This window comes from Grampus griseus, assembly GCF_964374135.1.
Source record: "Grampus griseus genome assembly, chromosome: 16".
Classification (NCBI taxonomy): domain Eukaryota; kingdom Metazoa; phylum Chordata; class Mammalia; order Artiodactyla; family Delphinidae; genus Grampus; species Grampus griseus.
Genome location: NC_139010.1, coordinates 85,771,015 through 85,790,217, shown reverse-complemented (window position 1 = coordinate 85,790,217; position 19,203 = coordinate 85,771,015). Strand labels below are relative to the sequence as shown.

Sequence of the window (19,203 nt, the reverse complement as noted above, 5' to 3'; positions counted from 1 at the left end):
CAAACGCGCGCTCTGCGTGTTCCCACAGCGTCTAAGTGTGAGCGCCGAAGTGCCCGCCGCCTTCCCAGGCAGGACTTTTCCTTCAGCACCAGGAGGTGGCATTCGCGAACCTCTCCACCCCGGCGGCAACCAGCACGAGCGGCGGAGGCCGAGAGGCGCTCCTTCCCCGCCGGCGGCCACGGCACTTTCCCCGGAGGAGGGGCGTTTCCCTTGATCCTACCCAGGGGGCGGCTCCCGGGAGCGCAGGAGGAGGGCGTGGCGTGGGAGCCGCGTAGAAGGTGGAGGGGCGCAGCCTCGGAGCGCGCAGAGACGGCGGGCAGGCAAGTTGGGCAAGTTATCAAACCTACACACCCGGGACTGGGGTACTGGGGGAGGGTGTCCCGTGCCGTGGCGTCCTGGGGGGTTGGGGGGCTGCGTCCGGGGCTTGGGAACCCCCGCGCGCCGGGCAGGACAGGACGCATGGGGAGGGCACCGAGACACCCACCGCCAGAGAGCATGGAGAAGAGGCCGCCCTCACCCCGCACCCCGGGCGCCCCCAATGCTCTCTGGGCCTTCCAAACCGCACTCCGGCCCCCCATCCGGCACCCAGGGCCACTGGCTCCCTGGAGAGCCGAGCACTCTGCGGCCAGGAGAGAAGCAGCCCCACTCGCGACCCCAAGCATTCCGGCCGCAGTCCAGGGAGGGCCCGGCGGCGTAGACAGACCCGGGACTCAGGGCAGCGACTCGGGGTGTCTGTTTCCTCAGCGGTCAAAAGGGCTGCGGAGGCCCCAGCCCGGGTGCTCGAGGAGCCACAGCGCGGCACCCAGAGCTGCGGTGTTCCTCCAGCCACCGAGCCAGAGTCGCAGGGAGGATAGTGCGCCCTGTCGCCCCGTCCGGGCGCGCCACTCCCGGCCCGCCCCAGAGAACTGTCGGGCCACAGCTGCCCAGAGTCGGCTCCTCGGTGCCGGGAGTAGGGACCCGGCCCCACCCCTCTGGCTTGGCCCCGCCCCGCCTCCTCTGGCCCCGCCCCCAAGCCAGTAACTGCCACGCCCTCAGAGCCCGAACCTTGGCCACCCCGTTAGCCGCCTCCGAGGAGCCCAGAGGGCCCCAAACCCTGCTGGGAAGGATCCTCCCTGCGGCTGGGCTCTCGGGGAGCACCTACGCTGTGCCCGAGGCGGTGGGGCTCAAGTGAGGCCCGGGGCGGGTCTCGGGGCCTGGCCGCCCGTAGGTAGCGCGGGAATGCGAGAGGTGAGCGCTCGTTAGGTATCCCGGGCCTGGCTCCGCAGGTGCCGATCGCCTGCGGGGCAGCCACACCCGGATCCCGCGAGTGCGGCCCCGACCGAGGAGGCGGGAAGAGAGAAATTCCCATGCGCGCGGACTGCACCGCGCCTGAAGCCGGGGCCAACACGCGCCACGGCGCGCCGCCCGGGACAGCACGGTGCGCGCACACGTGGGCAGGGGCGGCCACCGAACGTCCGCCCAGCCCCGGCGGCCAATGGCTTTCTGAGCGGCGATCTGGCGTAAGGACTCGCAGCGCCAAGACCCGAAAGCTAACTGCACAAAACGAAAATGGATCCCCCCAAAGGTCTCAGTGCCAGCGGACGCTGGGTCCCTGCACAGAGCCGAGAGGGTCGCCTTCGTCCGCGCCACAGAAACCCTGGCGGCCGGGGTGAAACGGGAACGTCGTTGCTAACCGACCACACCAGGCCCGAGAGAGGCCGGCCTGGCGCACACCGCCGCCCAGCCACGAAACTGCAGCCGTCGGTTCGCACACGTTCCCGTCACGTTCCCAGCAGGCAGCGAATAATAATAATAGACGCCACTTAGTAATTGCTGTGACACCAGCCAAGAGAACCAAGGAGGCGACGTCCAGAACTGTACTCAGCACTGGCTCTCTGCCGGCGCCCGCTGTCCACTGCGATCTTATTTGAACCCGCACAGCAATTCCACGGGGTGGGAGGCTTTCCCACCCAGAGGAGGACACCATGGGCCCTGCGTGCCCGTCAAAAGGCCACGCTTCTGCCCGCTGGCTGCACTTCGGGCGCACGCCCACGTTAAGGCCCTGAGCGTGGCCCCGCACGCCTTGGCACCCGGACTCTGAGCCTGCCAGGGTCCCCGACCGCCGGCTCGGGCGGCGCTTCACAAGGGAACGGCTGTGCCCTAGGTCGGGGCGCCCAGGTCCAAGCTCCGGACTCGGGTTGCCCCCTGGGAACAAGCTGCGACTTCGCGGCCGGGAAACGACTGACCGGGAGGCCCGGGCGGTCCCCGCGCCCTGACCCGACACTGTACAGTCCCGCGGGCAGGGAGGGGACCGGGAACCGCCCCTCCGGCAGCGCGCGCAACTCGGTAGCCTCGCGTGTGGCCCCGGGACAGGCCTCGCCACGGCGCCAGCCATTGGTTGGTGAAACTAGAGCAGATTCTCGCGGGCCAAGTCTAGCATTCGGCCCGTGGACTCTGACGTCCCGCGTCTTCCGCCCTTCTGCATCCCAGAGGAGAATGTTCCCGGAAATGTTTTCGTTCCTCCCTCAAACCTGAGACCGGGGCGGCCGGGAAGCCGCAAGGCGGGGCGCGGACTGTGACCCCGAAGGTGCCTGCTGAATCCCCGCGCCCTCCCGCCTGTGCCTCTTCACCGAATGGGGCGCACGGAGTGTGCCAAGTGGATCCTCAAATCTGCATTCTTTCGGTGATAAAATATGTTCTCGTATTTTTTCCTGATTTCCCACTAAAACCTTTGCCTAACTAAACTCCCATCCAACGGGATTTATTTCGTCCCCGGGGAGATAAATCAGGGGGCAAATTTACAGCCCGGGAGGCACCTGCCGGGCTAATGGGCCCTTCACGGAGTGCGCGGCCAGCGGGGGCGCGCGCAGACGGCGGGGGCGCTGGCCAATGGCCGGGCCGCGGTCGCCGGCAGCCAATCAGCACGCGCGCCGCCTGGGGGCCCCGCGGTTATCAGCGCGTCCAGCCCGCGCGGCGCGGCGCCGCTCCGACCGGCCCCGGAGCCGCCACCGCCGCAGCGCGGAGTACCCCCGCCGCCGCCCACCCCGCGCCGCAGCCGCCGCCCTCCCTCGCGCCCGCCATCCGCGCCGTCGGCGCCCGCACCCCGAGCCCCCGCTGCAGCCGGCGCCCGCCGGGGTCGCGCGCAAACTTCCCGGGCCGGCGGGCGCGGGCGGCGGCGGCGGGGCCCGGATGGGCGCCCGGGCCGGCGGCGGCGGCGCCCATGGACGCTAACCGCCCGGGCGCGTTCGTGCTGAGCAGTGCGCCGCTGGCCGCGCTACACAACATGGCCGAGATGAAGACGTCGCTGTTCCCGTACGCGCTGCAGGGCCCGGCCGGCTTCAAGGCGCCCGCGCTGGGCGGCCTCGGCGCGCAGCTGCCGCTCGGCACCCCGCACGGCATCAGCGACATCCTGGGGCGGCCCGTGGGCGCGGCGGGCGGCGGCCTCCTGGGCGGCCTGCCCCGTCTCAGTGGGCTCGCCTCGTCGGCCGGCGTCTACTTCGGGCCCGCGGCCGCCGTGGCGCGCGGCTACCCCAAGCCTCTGGCCGAGTTGCCCGGGCGCCCGCCAATCTTCTGGCCTGGCGTGGTGCAGGGCTCGCCCTGGAGGGACCCGCGCCTGGCCGGCCCGGGTAAGTGGCCCACCCGCGGATTCGGCGTGGGGCGGCGCGGCGGCCGGGGGCGCGGGGCCGCCGGCCGCGCTCACCCGCCCTCCTTTGCAGCCCAGGCCAGCGGGGTCCTGGACAAGGACGGCAAGAAGAAGCACTCGCGGCCGACCTTCTCGGGCCAGCAGATCTTCGCGCTGGAGAAGACTTTCGAGCAGACCAAGTACCTGGCGGGGCCGGAGCGCGCGCGCCTCGCCTACTCCCTGGGTATGACCGAGAGCCAAGTCAAGGTGAGGCGTCTGCGGCCTGGGCGGCCCCCCGCGGGTCCCGCTGCGCCGAGGCCCACCCGCTCCCCCGCGTCCTGCGAACGGTCTGCGAGCGGCCGTCGGCCTTGGCCTCGGTCCCGGGGGCGCCCAGCCCTGCGGCCCGGCCCGGGCAGAGGGGTGGCCTCGGGCGTCCCTCTGCGTCCGCGCGGCCGGCGGCGTCTCCGGCCGGGCCGCCGAGGGGCCAAGCTGCCGCGGGCCGGGTGCTTCGGGAGGCGCCGCCTGATGGGCATCCTCCACCCCAGGTGTGGTTCCAGAACCGGCGGACAAAGTGGCGCAAGCGGCACGCCGCGGAGATGGCGTCGGCTAAGAAGAAGCAGGACTCGGACGCCGAGAAGCTGAAGGTGGGCGGCTCGGACGCGGAGGACGACGACGAGTACAACCGGCCCCTGGACCCCAACTCGGACGATGAGAAGATCACGCGGCTGCTCAAGAAGCACAAACCCTCGAACTTGGCGCTGGTCAGCCCGTGCGGCGGCGGCGCGGGGGACGCCTCGTGAGGACGCGGCGGCAAGGCCGGACAACCAGGGTACGGGACGCGGGCCGGCGCCCCTCGCCAGCCGCCCGCGCCGGAGTGTGTATATATATTTTTACGGAATAAGTTATAAAGCGGCCTGGCTCGGGCTCGGCGTGCGGGGACCCCAGAGCGCCCGCGTCCCTGTCCTCGGCGTGGGCGCGGGATCGGGACCGCCGCTGCCGCGCGTCCTGAGAGGAATCACTTTGTATAATCAATAAATTATTTAACACGTTCCCCGTCGGAGCCGTGGCTCCCGAGGCTGCACCGCGTGTTTCTTCCTTATCGAAAACCGCGGGCGAGGCGCGGTGGCGCGGCCCTCTGCCTCTGCCGGGCCCTCTGTCCCGGGTCCCCTTGTCCAGTCTTCAATGCCGCGGGGTCCGCGCCTTCGGCCGAAGGGGCGCCTGGGTCTGGCGCAGGTCCGGCTCAGAATCGGGGTGCGATGGAGTCCCGGTCGCCTCGCGCCCCGGGTTGCCCGGGCGGCAGCAGCTCGCAGGACCGAGGGCACCGCGAGGCCCGGCGCGGGGAAGGCGGCCCCGCCCGAGAACCCTCGGGCTGCCGGCCAAGGGAAGGGGCCGCCCGGGGCCGAGGGCCGGGAAGAGCCAGGACTCAGCGAGCGGGAGCGGAGCCGACGGCGAGGGGATGGAGCGGGGCGCTGGGCGCTCGGCGGCGGCGGCTCCTCCGGCGCAGGCAGCTGTATCTCGCGCGGGGCAGCAGGTAGGACCCCTTGTCCCGTCCCTCCCCGCAACTGCACCGGCGCCAGCCCGGGGCGCCCTCCCCAGGGCTCTGGAGGCTTAGGTGGATGAGGTGTGGGCGGATTTAGACACATTTGGGGTTGCCGGAAAGGGCAGGTGAACCCCCGCTCCTGCCCCACCCGGAGTGGCGCCTTTCCCCTTTGGTGGGTGCGGGGGGGAGGTGAGGGGCGCCGCTGGGCCCTAGCTCCTGCTGTCCTGCTGACGTGCTTTGCCATGATTATGTAGGTTGGAACGTGCCCAGCCTTAGTAGCTACATAATTTGAAGTAAATCAGGTTTTAAATTCATCAGCACCGTAGCACTTCTCCTGCGGTTTAATAGATTGTTTTCATCGGTAGAAAGCGGGGTTTAATTCAAACCGGGACTACAAAGAGAAATCCAAGATAATTTTGCTGCCCCGGCGTCAGTTTTCTCAGGGGCCCTGGAGTTTTCTTTGCCCGTTTGACCCTGGGATGCGGGGGAAGCACGTCTGGCCAGTGCTTGGACCTTGTCCTCCTCCTGGGCAGCTCCGGCCTCCACCCGGGGCACCTCCCTGGATCGGCCAGACCGACCCAGCCCCCCAGCCCCGCGGAGGTCCCGGAAGCCCTCTCTCTGGCCTGTCCCTCACCCCGGAATCCAAGGGCCAGGATTCCAGCTAACAGCGTCTGCTCTGGTTCACAGAAGACCACCCCATCCGTGCAGACTCTGGACGCTCCACGTGGCTGCATAACTGTTGTGTTAATTTTAAAAACTGAATATAAAGGGTTGTATTACGGTAAGAAAGATTCTTCTTGGAAGGCATTACTGAAAATGTTAAAGAGAAATGTAAAAGGCTGAAGCTTTGTTTTTTGGGTGTTTTTTGCTACATGGCTGCATCAATTTAAAACACAGACGTTTTTCACTGGCTGGTTTTCTAAGGGAGCATTAATTTTTTTTCAAAATTTACGTGAGTGAACTCTTCTTTCAGCTCAAGAGCAAAGGAGTTTCCAGTTTTAAAGTTTGAGGAAAGCCACACATTTATGTAATCGCATTTAAACAACGCTGAGGGGTAAGTCCCAGCAGTAACCTCTGCAGTAAAATCCGGAAGTGATCTCTCTGCGCTCACGCCAGGCTCAGCTCGGCAACAGTATCCGACGGTGGAGTCCAGGACCGCCGAGAGCCACGAGCGTAGCCTGCACCGCAGGCTCCAACGGGCCGGAGCACGGGAGGAGGACACGCAAAGCAGACGGGATATTTTCACCACGATCGATTTTATTGCTTAGGGACCGGAGCGGTCATTTCCAAAGGCCTCCTGAGTGACCAACAGCTGAAACCCCGCTGCACAGAATCGCCGTGAGTCGGCCAAAGCAGGGCGACCACAGCTCGACACAGACGCCGACGGTACGGTCAAGGACACAGGTTCGGCACGTGGACGCCAGCTCACTTGCAACGGTTGTGATTTATCTAAAGCAAGCTTCTACCCAGCGCCTTCACCCAGCCCAGGAGTTCTGTAGTGTTAAAGCAAGTTAATAAAACATTCGTTTGTGTTTCATCCATGGGCCCTGGGACCACCTCTCACGGCTCCGCCGGGTGCCAGGAGCAAGTACGTGCAGCAGGGTTACGACAGGTCGTTAGAGGTTCAGCGTCCAAGGACGCGTACAGCTTGTTTCTCTGGATGTTTTTATACACAGGCCACGTTACAAGCAGTTTCTATCGGAAGCAGACTAGCTATTTTTATTTCTCCCATGATATTATTGTTTTATGTAGAATACTTGGCACCATAGAACGGTAACAAAAAGACAAAACGGTTTACAAAATTCTTAAAAGGTACACCCGAGCGAGCTATAAACGTCACATTCAGTTCTTAATATGAGACAGAAAAAGGCCTAGGAGTCTCCAGCTGCTCGTATGGACGTGCTGTGGTCGGTCTGACCCCTGACGTCTCTGCTGGGTCGTAGTACTTGTTTTATAGCTTTGTGTGTTGACGTGCATGTAACCAAACCCCTAGACGCCAATTCTACCTGCTGATATGACACTCAAGCGTTCATACTGGAAAGTATATTTAGCGTAAGTTTTGGTAAGGTTTATAAATTATTTTTAAAAAGTATATATTTATATATATTTATATATATAAAAATGGAAAGCAGCCGCAGTGTGATTCAGAAACCATGTGACTAACAGGGAACAGGGGCCCCCAGAAGTGAGAGCGAGGCCACGCCGCTGGCCGGCAGAGCCCCGGCCGCCCCGCCACGGAGGGGACTCCGAGCCCTGTGGGGTTTCTACGCCGGAGAAGCTCCTCCACGCTGACAATGATTAAAAATCGAAAACCGTGAAGTCTAAAATGCAGAATCTCTTTGCTGTCTATTAGAGTTTTGGCAACAGGACTGTGACTTATTTAAAAAATCCCAATGTTTCTACTTGATGTCACACGAGCAGACACGACAGTGAGGTATGTGAGGCTTGTCCGGAGCGCCGTCCGGGCTGAAGCGACGTGTGGGGCCGGCCGTCTAGCAGTGGCGCTCAGGCGGGTCTGTCGATGCAGCTGTCGGAGCACGTGGCTCCTCGTGCTGCAGGGAGGTCTCGCCGGGGGTCCCCTCGTGGCGCTGGCATCGCTTCCCTGCCGTGGAATCAGCCATTTGTTAAGGGGACAGACACACCACAAAAAGCTCAGAAAGGTGAACTCGAGGGAGGAGGCATATTTACCACCAGTTCACTGCACCACACAACACTTGTGCACACGTGCGTGAGGTTTACCTGCCCCGGGCGCCATGCGGAAGGCCAGGAACACGGGCTGCAGCGGGAGAAGAGAGGCTGTCAGAACCGGGCGCCCAGACCCCGCTCCCGGGCTTCCCGGCCGCGGCCCGCAGGCCCAGCGCCGGGCCCCAGTTCCCGAGGAGCTGGTGGGACTGGGCGACCAGAGGCTAGAGGCAAAGGGCCTTCGCGTTCTCTAAAGACGGTGTTGTTTCCAGATAAAGACAACGTGAGAGCTGACTTCAGGCCCAAAGAACACGGGGAAGGACAGAGCCCGTCCTGGGATCCGGCCCACTGGGCAGTGTGGGCGACCCGCCCAGAGGCCCTGAAAATGGGAAACGGTGAACGTCTCTCACGTGGCTGATGGTGACACACGACCCGTCACCACACGCCCCTCAGAGGGGCCCGGGCCAGTCACACGTACAAAGTTAGTCCCGGAACAAATACTCAGTGTTGCCCCCGAGGCACTGGGTCGGTGGCGCGCCCGTGTCCCGCCCGCACTGGCGGTGGGCGGTGGGCGGTCGCCATCAGGAGCCAGGAAGGTACTTGAGTGCAGGAAACGGCCCCCAGGACCGGCCAGCGTGACACAGCCTCCTTCTACAAACAGTAACACTGCGTACTTTATCCTCCTGTGGCCAGTCACTTCTGCCTTCTCATCTACCTGCCTGTCTAGCCCCTACCTGCCTCCCTTCTGGTATTTTATTAAAGTTAAATAAAAACAGACCAACTTGGCCTCCTCTGTGAAGCAGACGAAGGAGGCGGAGAAGAGGGGCAGTAGAAGCAGAAACGGCCCCCAGCCTGGAAAGCCCCCCACGGCCCGCCCCTCGGGCCCAGCCCCCAGACCGCGGCACGGCTCTGTCACCTTGTGGTCTCCCATGCAGACACTGGGCCCGATGTGGTCGTAGGTGACAACCTTCTCCTCGCTCTCCGACTGGGAAAAGCAAACAGAGGGAGAGGCATGGGGGGCGGAAATGGTGGGGTTTCCTGGGAGAGCAGCGAGCGGGAGGCAGCCCAGCGATGCTCCGCCCGTGGCCACCCCGCCCACGTCTCCGTGGGGCTCCGGCCGGCTCAGAGCCGCCAGTGTGCCTCTGGACCCTAGGAGGGAGGTCCGGGCAGTCCGGGCAGCACCTCGGCACCCGGCTGTCCCAGGTGGGAGGGCTCCGGCCTTGGGAGGTGGCGACACGGGCCGCTGGTGTGGAGCCCGAGCTCCCCTCTGCCTCTGGGCCGGGCCCTGGACCATGCTCGCCGCAGTCGGGGCAGCTGTGAGCTTTCTTTCCAGCCGTGCCCCCGGCACTGAGGAAGCCCACCGGTTCCTGTTTGTCCTGTTGCCATTTGTTTGTGACCCAGAACTCCCTGTTCAAACGAGAACAGACTCCCCGAACGCCACGCTGCCGCACCCAGCGGTCTGCGCCCAGTGACGCAGGGCTGTGTGCACAGGGTGCCCTCCCTCCTCTGCCGGCCTACAGGCACCTCAACTCCAGGTGTGCGGCCAAGGGTGTGTTCCCGCAGTCGGTCGGCTGTGGCTCCAGCTGGGCCAGGATTTCACACCCTCGGCTGAAGCGACTGAGACTATAACTGAATCATCTTTAATGCAGCGGGAAGCTTAAGGTCAGATTTACTTCCCAGCATGGTCGCTGCCAGAAGGCACAAAGACAGGCCCCTCTGCGCATCCTTCGCCATCACGGCACCTCCCCGGAGTGGGGAAACGCTCAAGCGCAGCGTGGTAATTTACAAAGGCAGCATAAAACTGTGATCTCCAAGTGCATAATCGTGAGACAGATAAACAAATTAGCGGGCGCCGCACACCTCGCTGCGCGTTCATCAGCACGCCCGCCACCTCCGTGTTCCGGGGCCGGGAGGCAGAACGAACATGATGCCGAGGTGACCGAGAGTGGCATGATGGATGACACCGCGGAAGCTGCTCGTGCCACGGCCAGGGGGCTGGTAACGCCTGCCGCCCGCCGGGCAGCCCCCAGGGGAGGGCCTGCCGGGGCTCCCCCCCACAAGGAAGGCGCTGGGCCCTCCCCACACTGGGCCACCCAGCCGAGCTCTGTCCCCGCTGTGTCTGCAGCATCAAATCTCGGGCCCCGAAGCTGCCATGATGTGAACGCAGGTAACACAGCCTGCAGTGCCGCCTTCTGCTGGACGCGTCTGCAGCCCTGGGCAACCCCCTCACCATCCTACGCACTCCTGCTGTCTTGGTGGGTTTACCCCAGGATGTCTTTTTCCCTGGAAGAGGACACTCACCTCTTCTCTGCGCCCCGAGGCCCCTGAGGCACCCTCTCTGGACGCAGCCCTGTGCTCAGCTCGCCTGCCGGTGTGAGCCGCTATGTCCTCACATGGCATCTCAGGGCCCCAAGGGCAGGCCCAGCAGAGAGGGCAGGGCTGCATCCGGAGCCTGGCACCAGGCATGCTTGCCCGGGTCTGTGTGGTCAGGGCCAACGTCCCGTGCAGCTCCCTTCGGGAGGGCTGCTTGTGGGAGTAGCCCAGCCAGCGCCTGTCCTCTGTGATGTGCTCTGGGGGCGGGTGTGTCACAGCCGGGTGCAGGCCCTTGCCCCCAGGCCCCGTCAGAGCAAGCTCACCGCAGACCCGATGCGTCCCCACCTCCAACCCGGGCCCAGCGGCCTCCCTCCCCACGCACCCGGGGGCTCTGGCTCAAGGCAGAGCGTGGAGGGCCGGCCCGCCCCGGAAAGGCCAGCAGCGGGGCCTCCTGGAGGGGGGCTGCAGGGGCTGCTGAGCAGGGGGACGGGCGTGCACCTGGGCAGGCCAAGGGGGCTCTGCCCTCCTGGCTGCGTCTCTGGGTAAAGGGCCCCGGGGCCCAGTGGCGCAGACAGGGCTCCTTGCAGCAGCCTCGGGGGCTGTGGAGGGTGGTGACTGGAGCCCAAAACGTACTGGGTTGAGGTTGGGGGATGGCCTGGGCCGTGGGGACCTCCTGCCCCCTCCTAACTGGCGGCCCACATCACGCAGAGGCCAGACCGCTGCCCTGATGAATCAATGCACCTCGTTATTATATTTTTTCACTGACGGGGTTGACAAAACCAATGCAGATATTGATTCTCTAGAGCAGTCCTCTTGTGTTAAATGTGGGCATTGAAAAACCCCGGGAAATCAAGAAACTCCAGGAAACTCAAACTCTCCCCGCACCCGGTCGCACGGGGCTGCCTCCTGAGCGCTGGCCGTGCACCCGGTCGCATGGGGCTGCCTCCCGAGCGCTGGCCGTGCACGCGGTCTCACGGGGCTGCCTCCTGAGCGCTGGCCGTGCCGGTCTCACGGGGCTGCCTCCCGAGCGCTGGCCGTGCACCCGGTCTCACGGGGCTGCCTCCTGAGCGCTGGCCGTGCACCCGGTCTCACGGGGCTGCCTCCCGAGCGCTGGCCGTGCACGCGGTCGCACGGGGCTGCCTCCCGAGCGCTGGCCGTGCACCCGGTCTCACGGGGCTGCCTCCCGAGCGCTGGCCGTGCACGCGGTCTCACGGGGCTGCCTCCTGAGCGCTGGCCGTGCACCCGGTCTCACGGGGCTGCCTCCTGAGCGCTGGCCGTGCACGCGGTCTCACGGGGCTGCCTCCCGAGCGCTGGCCGTGCACGCGGTCTCACGGGGCTGCCTCCTGAGCGCTGGCCGTGCACCCGGTCTCACGGGGCTGCCTCCTGAGCGCTGGCCGTGCCGGTCTCACGGGGCTGCCTCCCGAGCGCTGGCCGTGCACCCGGTCTCACGGGGCTGCCTCCCGAGCGCTGGCCGTGCCGGTCTCACGGGGCTGCCTCCTGAGCGCTGGCCGTGCACCCGGTCTCACGGGGCTGCCTCCTGAGCGCTGGCCGTGCCGGTCTCACGGGGCTGCCTCCCGAGCGCTGGCCGTGCCGGTCTCACGGGGCTGCCTCCCGAGCGCTGGCCGTGCACCCGGTCTCACGGGGCTGCCTCCCGAGCGCTGGCCGTGCACGCGGTCTCACGGGGCTGCCTCCTGAGCGCTGGCCGTGCACGCGGTCTCACGGGGCTGCCTCCTGAGCGCTGGCCGTGCACCCGGTCGCACGGGGCTGCCTCCTGAGCGCTGGCCGTGCCGGTCTCACGGGGCTGCCTCCCGAGCGCTGGCCGTGCACCCGGTCGCACGGGGCTGCCTCCTGAGCGCTGGCCGTGCACCCGGTCGCACGGGGCTGCCTCCTGAGCGCTGGCCGTGCCGGTCTCACGGGGCTGCCTCCCGAGCGCTGGCCGTGCACCCGGTCTCACGGGGCTGCCTCCTGAGCGCTGGCCGTGCCGGTCTCACGGGGCTGCCTCCCGAGCGCTGGCCGTGCACGCGGTCTCACGGGGCTGCCTCCCGAGCGCTGGCCGTGCACCCGGTCTCACGGGGCTGCCTCCCGAGCGCTGGCCGTGCATCTGCAACTTCTCAAGCCCCAGTGTGACTCTGGCTCTGATTTACAACTTAGGAAAATAAGGACGGACTTCATAGCTCCCAAGCTCTTTCGAAGACAAGAGCTCATTGACTCCCCCGAGGACACAATAAACTAAAACGATTCCTAAAGCACTGGTGACAGTTTATGCCTATTTTGAATCCAGAAAGACACTGGAGGTCGGGCTCCATCCCAGCCCCGAGAACGGGGTCAGGGCTCATCCGGGCCGGCAGGAGGGCAGGTCCCCTGGCCCGAGGCTCCCCACCCGCCCGGGCTCTGGCCCGCGCAGCCCTGACACTTACCCTCAGAATCAGCTCCTTGGCGGACGGGGACATAAGGACACGGTCACACCAGGCGGGGCACCGGGTGTTCATGTACTGCCTGCCCTGGCTGGAGTCCTCACTGTATGGGTAGCTGGGGAGACAGGACAGGAAGGCACCGGTCAGCAGCCACGGGGCCCCTCCTCCAGCCCCTCCTCCGTGCCCGGGGGAGGGTGGTGTGGGCTCTGCCCCACGCACCTCAGAAAGGCCAAGCCTGTCCAGGGTGAGAACAGGCAGATGGAAGTTTCCAGAATAAAGTCAAAGGACTGTCCCCCCCAGCACTTCAGATGAACCCTCCCCAAGGACATGGACACGTCTATTAAACTTGGTTTTATTTCTGGATGCGGCCTACAGCCCAACGAAAACCTGCCCAGAAGCCTACGGACGCCTGGGCCCAGACTGACGCACACCCTTGTCCCACCGAGGCGTCCACCTCGGAAGCGCCCAGGTGCCCGGGGCCGTGGCCTTGGACCTTCGCTGCGGCGGAGTGTGTGCCTGGCCCTGACTTACCGCCCTGGCCGCATGGGCCCTTCTTCCCACCCACCGGCCCGGTGCGGCAGCGGGGAGACGCCTGGGGCCCCTTGGGAATGGGGCCACCGCAGCCGACCGACTGACATGGCGAGAAGCAGGTGGGGCCTGTGACCACTAGCTGAGCCCCTGACACCCCGACACTAGCCGCCTGGCTGAGGCCCAGAACTCACCGGAACCTCCGGCTCCGGGCTCTGCACTGCCCACTGTGGGCATTTTGATTGGGTTGCACTGAACTAACAGCAGGTGCATTTACCCAGAATGAACTAACGGGCTGTGGGGGACCCTCAGCCGTGCTCCCTGCACACCCACGAGGATGGCGGGTCTGCCTTCTCGCGGTGCATCTCCTATGGCCTTCAATACAGTCTAAATTTTTTCCTTGCCAAGGTCTAATGTGCTTTTTAGACCAGCTCCAAAATACCACATGGTATTTGCTGTGAATGGCACTGTACTCTCTGTTAAATTTTCCTGTGCTTTCAGCTGGAGGAGAAAAATGCCACCGTCTCCCTGAGCTGCTCTGTCCTGGGCACCTGCTCGCATGGGGCCTCTGCCCCTCCTCCCTCCCTCTGTGGCCCGTGGTCAGGGTCCGCAGAACCTGAGTTAACGGCTCTCAGCCTACTCCATCCTCCAGAGTGTTCCACACACTCTCGCCAGAAACGGCGACTTCCGGCCCCAGGCCCTGCAGGAATTTAGTTCACTGCAGACCCAAAGCAGCATCATGGCTCCAAACATAACGTCCCTCATCTCTGCTTCTAACAGCATCACCCTTGCTGACGGCACAGAGCGCTGACCACCCTACAACGTCCTTCAGGGAAAAGGGGGACCAACGGCGGGCTTGTCCAGGCACGTCCCAGCCTAGCTTGGCTGTGGTCCTGAAGGAGCGACGCTTGCCCACCCCATCCTCCCGGGAGCTGCAGGAATCGGGGTCCGCACGGGCCGACCCTGAGTGTCCAGAGCAGGATGTGCTGAGCACAGAGCAAGCCCCCAGCCCCCTCCACTGGAGGCCAAGGTCAGGGGAGAGAGTGGCCGGCAGGGCTGTGGCCAGGGCTAGGAAGGTTGTGTGCTCTGAGCCCACCCAAACTGGTCCTTGACCGTGAGGCGGGGCAGGCCAGGTTCACCCGGTGGGACATCTGCAGTCAACAGGAGGTCTGGGAGGTGGAGCCGGCCACCCCGGGCCTCGCCCACGTTCCCTGCCAGGCAGGAGCCACGCAGACACACGCTGCTCCAGGAGTGCTGAACGGGCCGGCTCAAAGCATCCCTCAGAGACGCAGCGCAGACGGGAGTGGGATCGAGTCCCGGGGGCTTCAGGAACCACCATGTGACCCTCAGCTGCACCTATGATGTTGTTGCTACGGGAAAGCCCTCGGGAGCCCTGGCCATCGGGGGTCCCACTGAGGCTGCGCCCCAATGCCCACAGAGCCCCCTGGGGACCTGCCCAGGGCAAGCGTCCTGCATTAGAAACAGCACGAAAAGCCCACGCAGGTAAGTGACGGACAGTCCCCACGCACACCGCAGAGCCATCGTCACAGGGTTTCCGGGCCCAAGTCCAGCCCCCCGTCCACCGCCAGGAGCTGACTGACGGGCCATCACGGGGACAGTCAGCCTGGTGAGGAGTAACAGGGAAGGGCCCGGGAGGCCCGGAGCCGTGACAAGCTTCCCCCCGGGCCTTCAGTCTGTGTCCTCAACCTTGCTGCTGCCGTGGGGCCTGCCCACGTGTGATTCAGCTGGCAAAAGAAGCTGGCCGTGAGGGGCGCCCTGGCCAGGACGGGCAGGGCAGTTGGGGGCGGCACCCTCACCCCACGGACCGGGGGCCCTTGCTGTGGACAGACTCCCGGAAGGGGCCAGCCACTCCCAGAGCCAGGCCGGGAGTGAGCAGGGCGGTGCCGGTGCAGACAGGCCGGGCAAGGCCGGCATGGGCCCGAGAGGGGGGCCCTGCCCAGGCCACTCCGAGGATGGCCCAGCGCTGCCTGCCGGGGCTGCCGATGATTAATGCTCGCTGCACACGAGGACTTATCTGAAAGCAAACGCTGCGCAGGGCGGGGACGTGGGACGGAGCCGCTGGCCTGGCCCCGCACGGTGGGGAGTGACGCCACAACGAATGGCCCTGCGATAAAGCTAACAATCGCCCACCTGTCCGCCCAGCCCCTCGGGCTCATTCCCGCAGGATGCAGGATGTGGGCAAGCGGCCCCCTTGCCAGGGCGCTGCCGACAAGGCTCGGCCTGCATCTGAGCAGCGGGCAGGCGGGTGGTGTCACCAGGGCCCGAGGCCAGCAGCCAGGCCACGGAGGCACAAAGGCCCACTGTGTCGGCCGCCCGACTCCTCAGGGCCGGCCGCCGTGCGCGAGAGACGCGGGCTCAGGAGGACCCTGAGGGTGGAGGGGGCGGGGGCCCCTGCACCTGGCCGGACAGGCCCAGTTCTCACCGAAGCGGGAGGCGGAGAATTGGGGGTGCTGGGGGAGACCCTCCTGGGCTTCTCGCTCGGGGAGAACGTGAGTGTTCCCAAGTCATGGCCCTGCTGAGGGCAGACGGGCCCGCGCGGCCAGCGAATCGGCAGACCGTCCACCCGTGCCTGGCAGCCCCGGAGGCCGGCAGGCAGTGGCCGTGCAGGAACTCAGTTTCCAAACACCTGAGACTCCTGGGAAAGAAAAGGAGGTGGAAGGAAGCTGCCCCTGAACTGGGCAATAACATTCACACTGCCGTGGGGAGGAGGGGCCCGTGGTCAGAGCCACAGAGCTGACCCGGCTCTGTGGACACAGGTGCCCGCAGCATCCCCGTGGGGTGACCGGCGGCTTCCCGAGTAACCGGTGCCCTGGCCCTTCGCCCCTCAGCGCTGGTCCCCGTGCCTCGGTGTGGGCCGTGTCCACCCGGGGCTCGGTGACCAGCTGGACAAGCTTCCTGGCTCCCTTCCCAAGAACCAGGCCGGGCACACAGCAGGGAGCTCAGCCTTTTTGTCCAAATGTCACCATCTTATATTTATCGTTACAGACAGGAATCTATAGATGGTCCAAAGTTGAATTATGGCCCAAAAAGAAGTCTGAAAAGTGCCTCCGAATCTTTAATATAAAAATAAATGTATCCACTGAAGAGAGACGGCCTCCTCTGGCCAGAGCCGTGTGCTATATCTCATCCCTGTGTTGTATATATTTTTGCCGTGTGATGTATTTCATCCCTGTGTTGCGTATATTTCTGCCGTGTGGTATATTTCATCCCTGTGTTGTGTATATTTTTGCCGTGTGGTATATCTCATCCCCGTGTTGTATATATTTTTGCTGTGCGGTATATCTCATCCCCGTGTTGTATATATTTTTGCTGTGTGGTATATCTCATCCCCGTGTTGTATATATTTTTGCCGTGTGGTATATCTCATCCCTGTGTTGTATATATTTTTGCCGTGTGGTATATTTCATCCCCGTGTTGTGTATATTTTTGCCGTGTGGTATATCTCATCCCCGTGTTGTATATATTTTTGCCGTGTGGTATATCTCATCCCTGTGTTGTATATATTTTTGCCGTGTGATATATTTCATCCCTGTGTTGTGTATATTTTTGTCTTTTTCGAAAGCTCTCACTGGATCTTTCTCTGTAAGTAACTTGCCCAGTAAAAACCTCTTTCCCACCGTGGAGCGTTCTTGTCCGTCCTTGGGAAGGTGTGACTTTTCTCTGGCGAGGTGTGTACTCTGTGCGTCTGTCCACCTCCCCGGTCAGCTTCACTCTGAGGCACACGTGTCACGCAGGGCCACAAGCGCAGGGGCCGCAGCACCCCTCCACACCCCGGCGGCTCCCGCGCCACAGACAGCAGCGCCCGGCCCCTTGGTTCCCGCTGCTCCCAGGCCCGCAGGGAGCAGCGGTCCGGCCGCTTCAGCGGCCGACATCTATCCGCTAAAGGCAGCGTTTTGGTTACTTCCAGGTTTGGGGAGTTCTCGGCCGTGACGTGTGGACCCCCAGGGGCCCCGAGACCCTGTCAGGGGCTGGAAGGTAAGCTCTATGTTTGCGATTACACGGAGACGCTGCTTGCTGTTGTCATGGTGTTGGGGGCGGTCCCCTCCTCAGCCCCACCCAGGCGAAGCCACGCGAATACTTCCTTGATTGAATCTCAGGCCTGGGAGACACAGTTTAGGAGTCAGTGGGACAAGAGGGGAGCGTGTGGGGCGCATCCCGCCACCTCTGGGAATTCTCGAGCCTCAGTGACGGGAGGCTTCCTGCGGCAGGGGCGGTTCTGAGGGCACAGGTGGGCAGCAGCGCTCCACAGGGACTTGGGTCCAGGGCAGGGCTGCGTGCAGGGCCGCGGGAGGATTCCACACCACGGGAAGCCTGCTGCCACCACATTAGTGGAAAAGGCAGCTAAGCCATCTCATATTCATACTTTGATCTCTTTATTTTAAAACCAACGACAGTAACTCAGAAAGACACTCTAAGTTAGAAACTCCCTGCTGGGTGCACAGGGCAGGCTTTGGCGGTCACCTCTGGGGCGTCCCAAAGCACTGCCACTCACGCCGGGCCATCCTGGGGAGAGGAAAGGGGGGCTCCCGCGATCGGCCCAAATCCGGGTTGAGAGTGGGAGCCGCAAGCGGACGCTGGGCCGGAGAGCAGGGAGGGTGGACAGGATGACAACGCAGGACGCGGAAAGCTGACTGTCGCCTCGTCCACTGCAAACAACCGGCCTCGAGGCCGGTCACACAGACAGACCAGGTGGGCACGGCTCATGCCAGCGCCAGCGTCACACTCTTTGCCCACCAGTTATTCTGAGCACGAACTTAAAAGACTTTTACGTCACCAGCACGTGGAAACACCACGTGGCCTTAAAGGCCTTCATTTGGCCTGGCCCCGAGTGCCGTCCCTGGCCACTTGGGGTTGGCGGGCATCATCTGGAGCGCAGGGTGGGCCCCGGAGGGTCTCTATGGCGGGCACCCCGTGCGCCCACTAGCCTGGCCTGGCCGCGCTCCCTGCCTCTACCCCACCCCGCCGGTCACTTCGTGGTTGTCCCTCACGAAGGTGCAAAACTGTCCCCGAGGCTGAGAAGAACGAGAATTGAAGGCTCTACAAACGCCTGAAATATTAGCACCTCTTCCAGCAAAGTGACACACAGCACTGAGTTACGATCCATTAGGAGTGGAGTTCTGTGAGCCCGCGGAGAACAGTCACGAACGCCTCTGCTCGAGAAACTCGCCCCCGCCCCCTCGCTCTCCTTAGGAGACCTGTCTGCTCGAGCATCTCTGAGGACTGTCCCGGGTATGCGATTAGCCACAGCCTGGAGCCACGGGGGCCCCGGTGGCCTCCACTCCAGGCTCTGCACTGACCCCGCCCCCAGCCCCTGGCCCCCAGCAGCTGAGTGCTCGCCTCCACCAGAACGGGGAACAGGACTCCGCAGCCAGTTTGCGGTGAGTCCGCTGCTTGGATAACAAAGGCAAAAGGCGCAGAAAGGTTCTGAAAACCAGGCGCGACGGCCAGAGGATGCTGCTCAGGACACCCTGCTCCCGCGGCACTGCCCGCTGGCACCAGGGATGCCCATGGCTCTCGCTAATTCCCTGGCTGACAAGCTGGCAAACAGGCCTCACAGAGAGGAGAGCTGGGTGAGGACAGGCACGACGGCCTGGGGTGCCCACTACCCCCTGAACGGACACTGCCCACACCCCCCGGCCCCGCCCCCAGGAGGGGCCAGAGTCCGGCAGCCAGTGAAGCACAGACCGTCCCCACAAACGCCCAGAGCCACGCGCGAGGGCCCACGGCCTCGGAGCCCACGCGCCTCTGTCCCGACCGCCTGGCCACGTGGGAGGGAAGGGCCGTTTTCACAGAACGCAGTCGTGAGGATGACACGGGCCTCGGGAGCGTGGGAAGGGGCTGGCGTGGCCCTTCTCTGTGACTGAGGGGCTGCCACATGCACACCCCGCCCTGCCCGAGGCCACGCAGACAAACGCAGACGTGGTGTCCCTCACTGATCAGCGCGGCTTCCGGAGAGGTCCCCACGGGCTCAGCCACACCAGAAGAAACAGAAGCGGGAGGTTCCGCCTTTCCACCTCAAAGAGGGCAGCGTGGTGGAGCCTGGACGCAGGACGGTCCTGTGGGCAGGACGTGCAGCGGGCGGGCACCCCCGCAGACTCCTGCCT

General features: G+C 64.4%; 2 protein-coding genes across 4 annotated transcripts in view; one reads left to right on the top strand and one right to left on the bottom strand.

The window, feature by feature from the left end:
• Nucleotides 1–3,199: 3,199 nt before the first annotated feature.
• On the top strand, nt 3,200–4,401 carry NKX6-2 (NK6 homeobox 2; the record flags this gene model as incomplete). Its single annotated transcript, XM_082673063.1, has 3 exons — nt 3,200–3,605; nt 3,696–3,868; nt 4,147–4,401. 3 exons carry the CDS (start codon nt 3,200–3,202, stop codon nt 4,399–4,401), a joined length of 834 nt encoding a protein of 277 aa, XP_082529189.1.
• A 1,977-nt stretch (nt 4,402–6,378) lies between these two features.
• The window catches only part of INPP5A (inositol polyphosphate-5-phosphatase A), a 180,258-nt gene continuing 167,433 nt past the window's right edge, over nt 6,379–19,203 (bottom strand). For 2 of the 3 annotated variants that reach the window (XM_082674241.1, XM_082674243.1), the window contains 4 exons: nt 12,554–12,665; nt 8,740–8,808; nt 7,881–7,917; nt 6,379–7,743 (listed from right to left, as the gene is read on the bottom strand). In XM_082674241.1, the coding sequence (XP_082530367.1) occupies nt 7,634–7,743; nt 7,881–7,917; nt 8,740–8,808; nt 12,554–12,665 (328 nt within the window). In that variant the 3' untranslated portion in view covers nt 6,379–7,633. Of the gene's footprint in view, nt 7,744–7,829; nt 7,918–8,739; nt 8,809–12,553; nt 12,666–19,203 lie in introns of all 3 variants that reach the window. The other variant, XM_082674242.1, reaches the window with a different exon arrangement.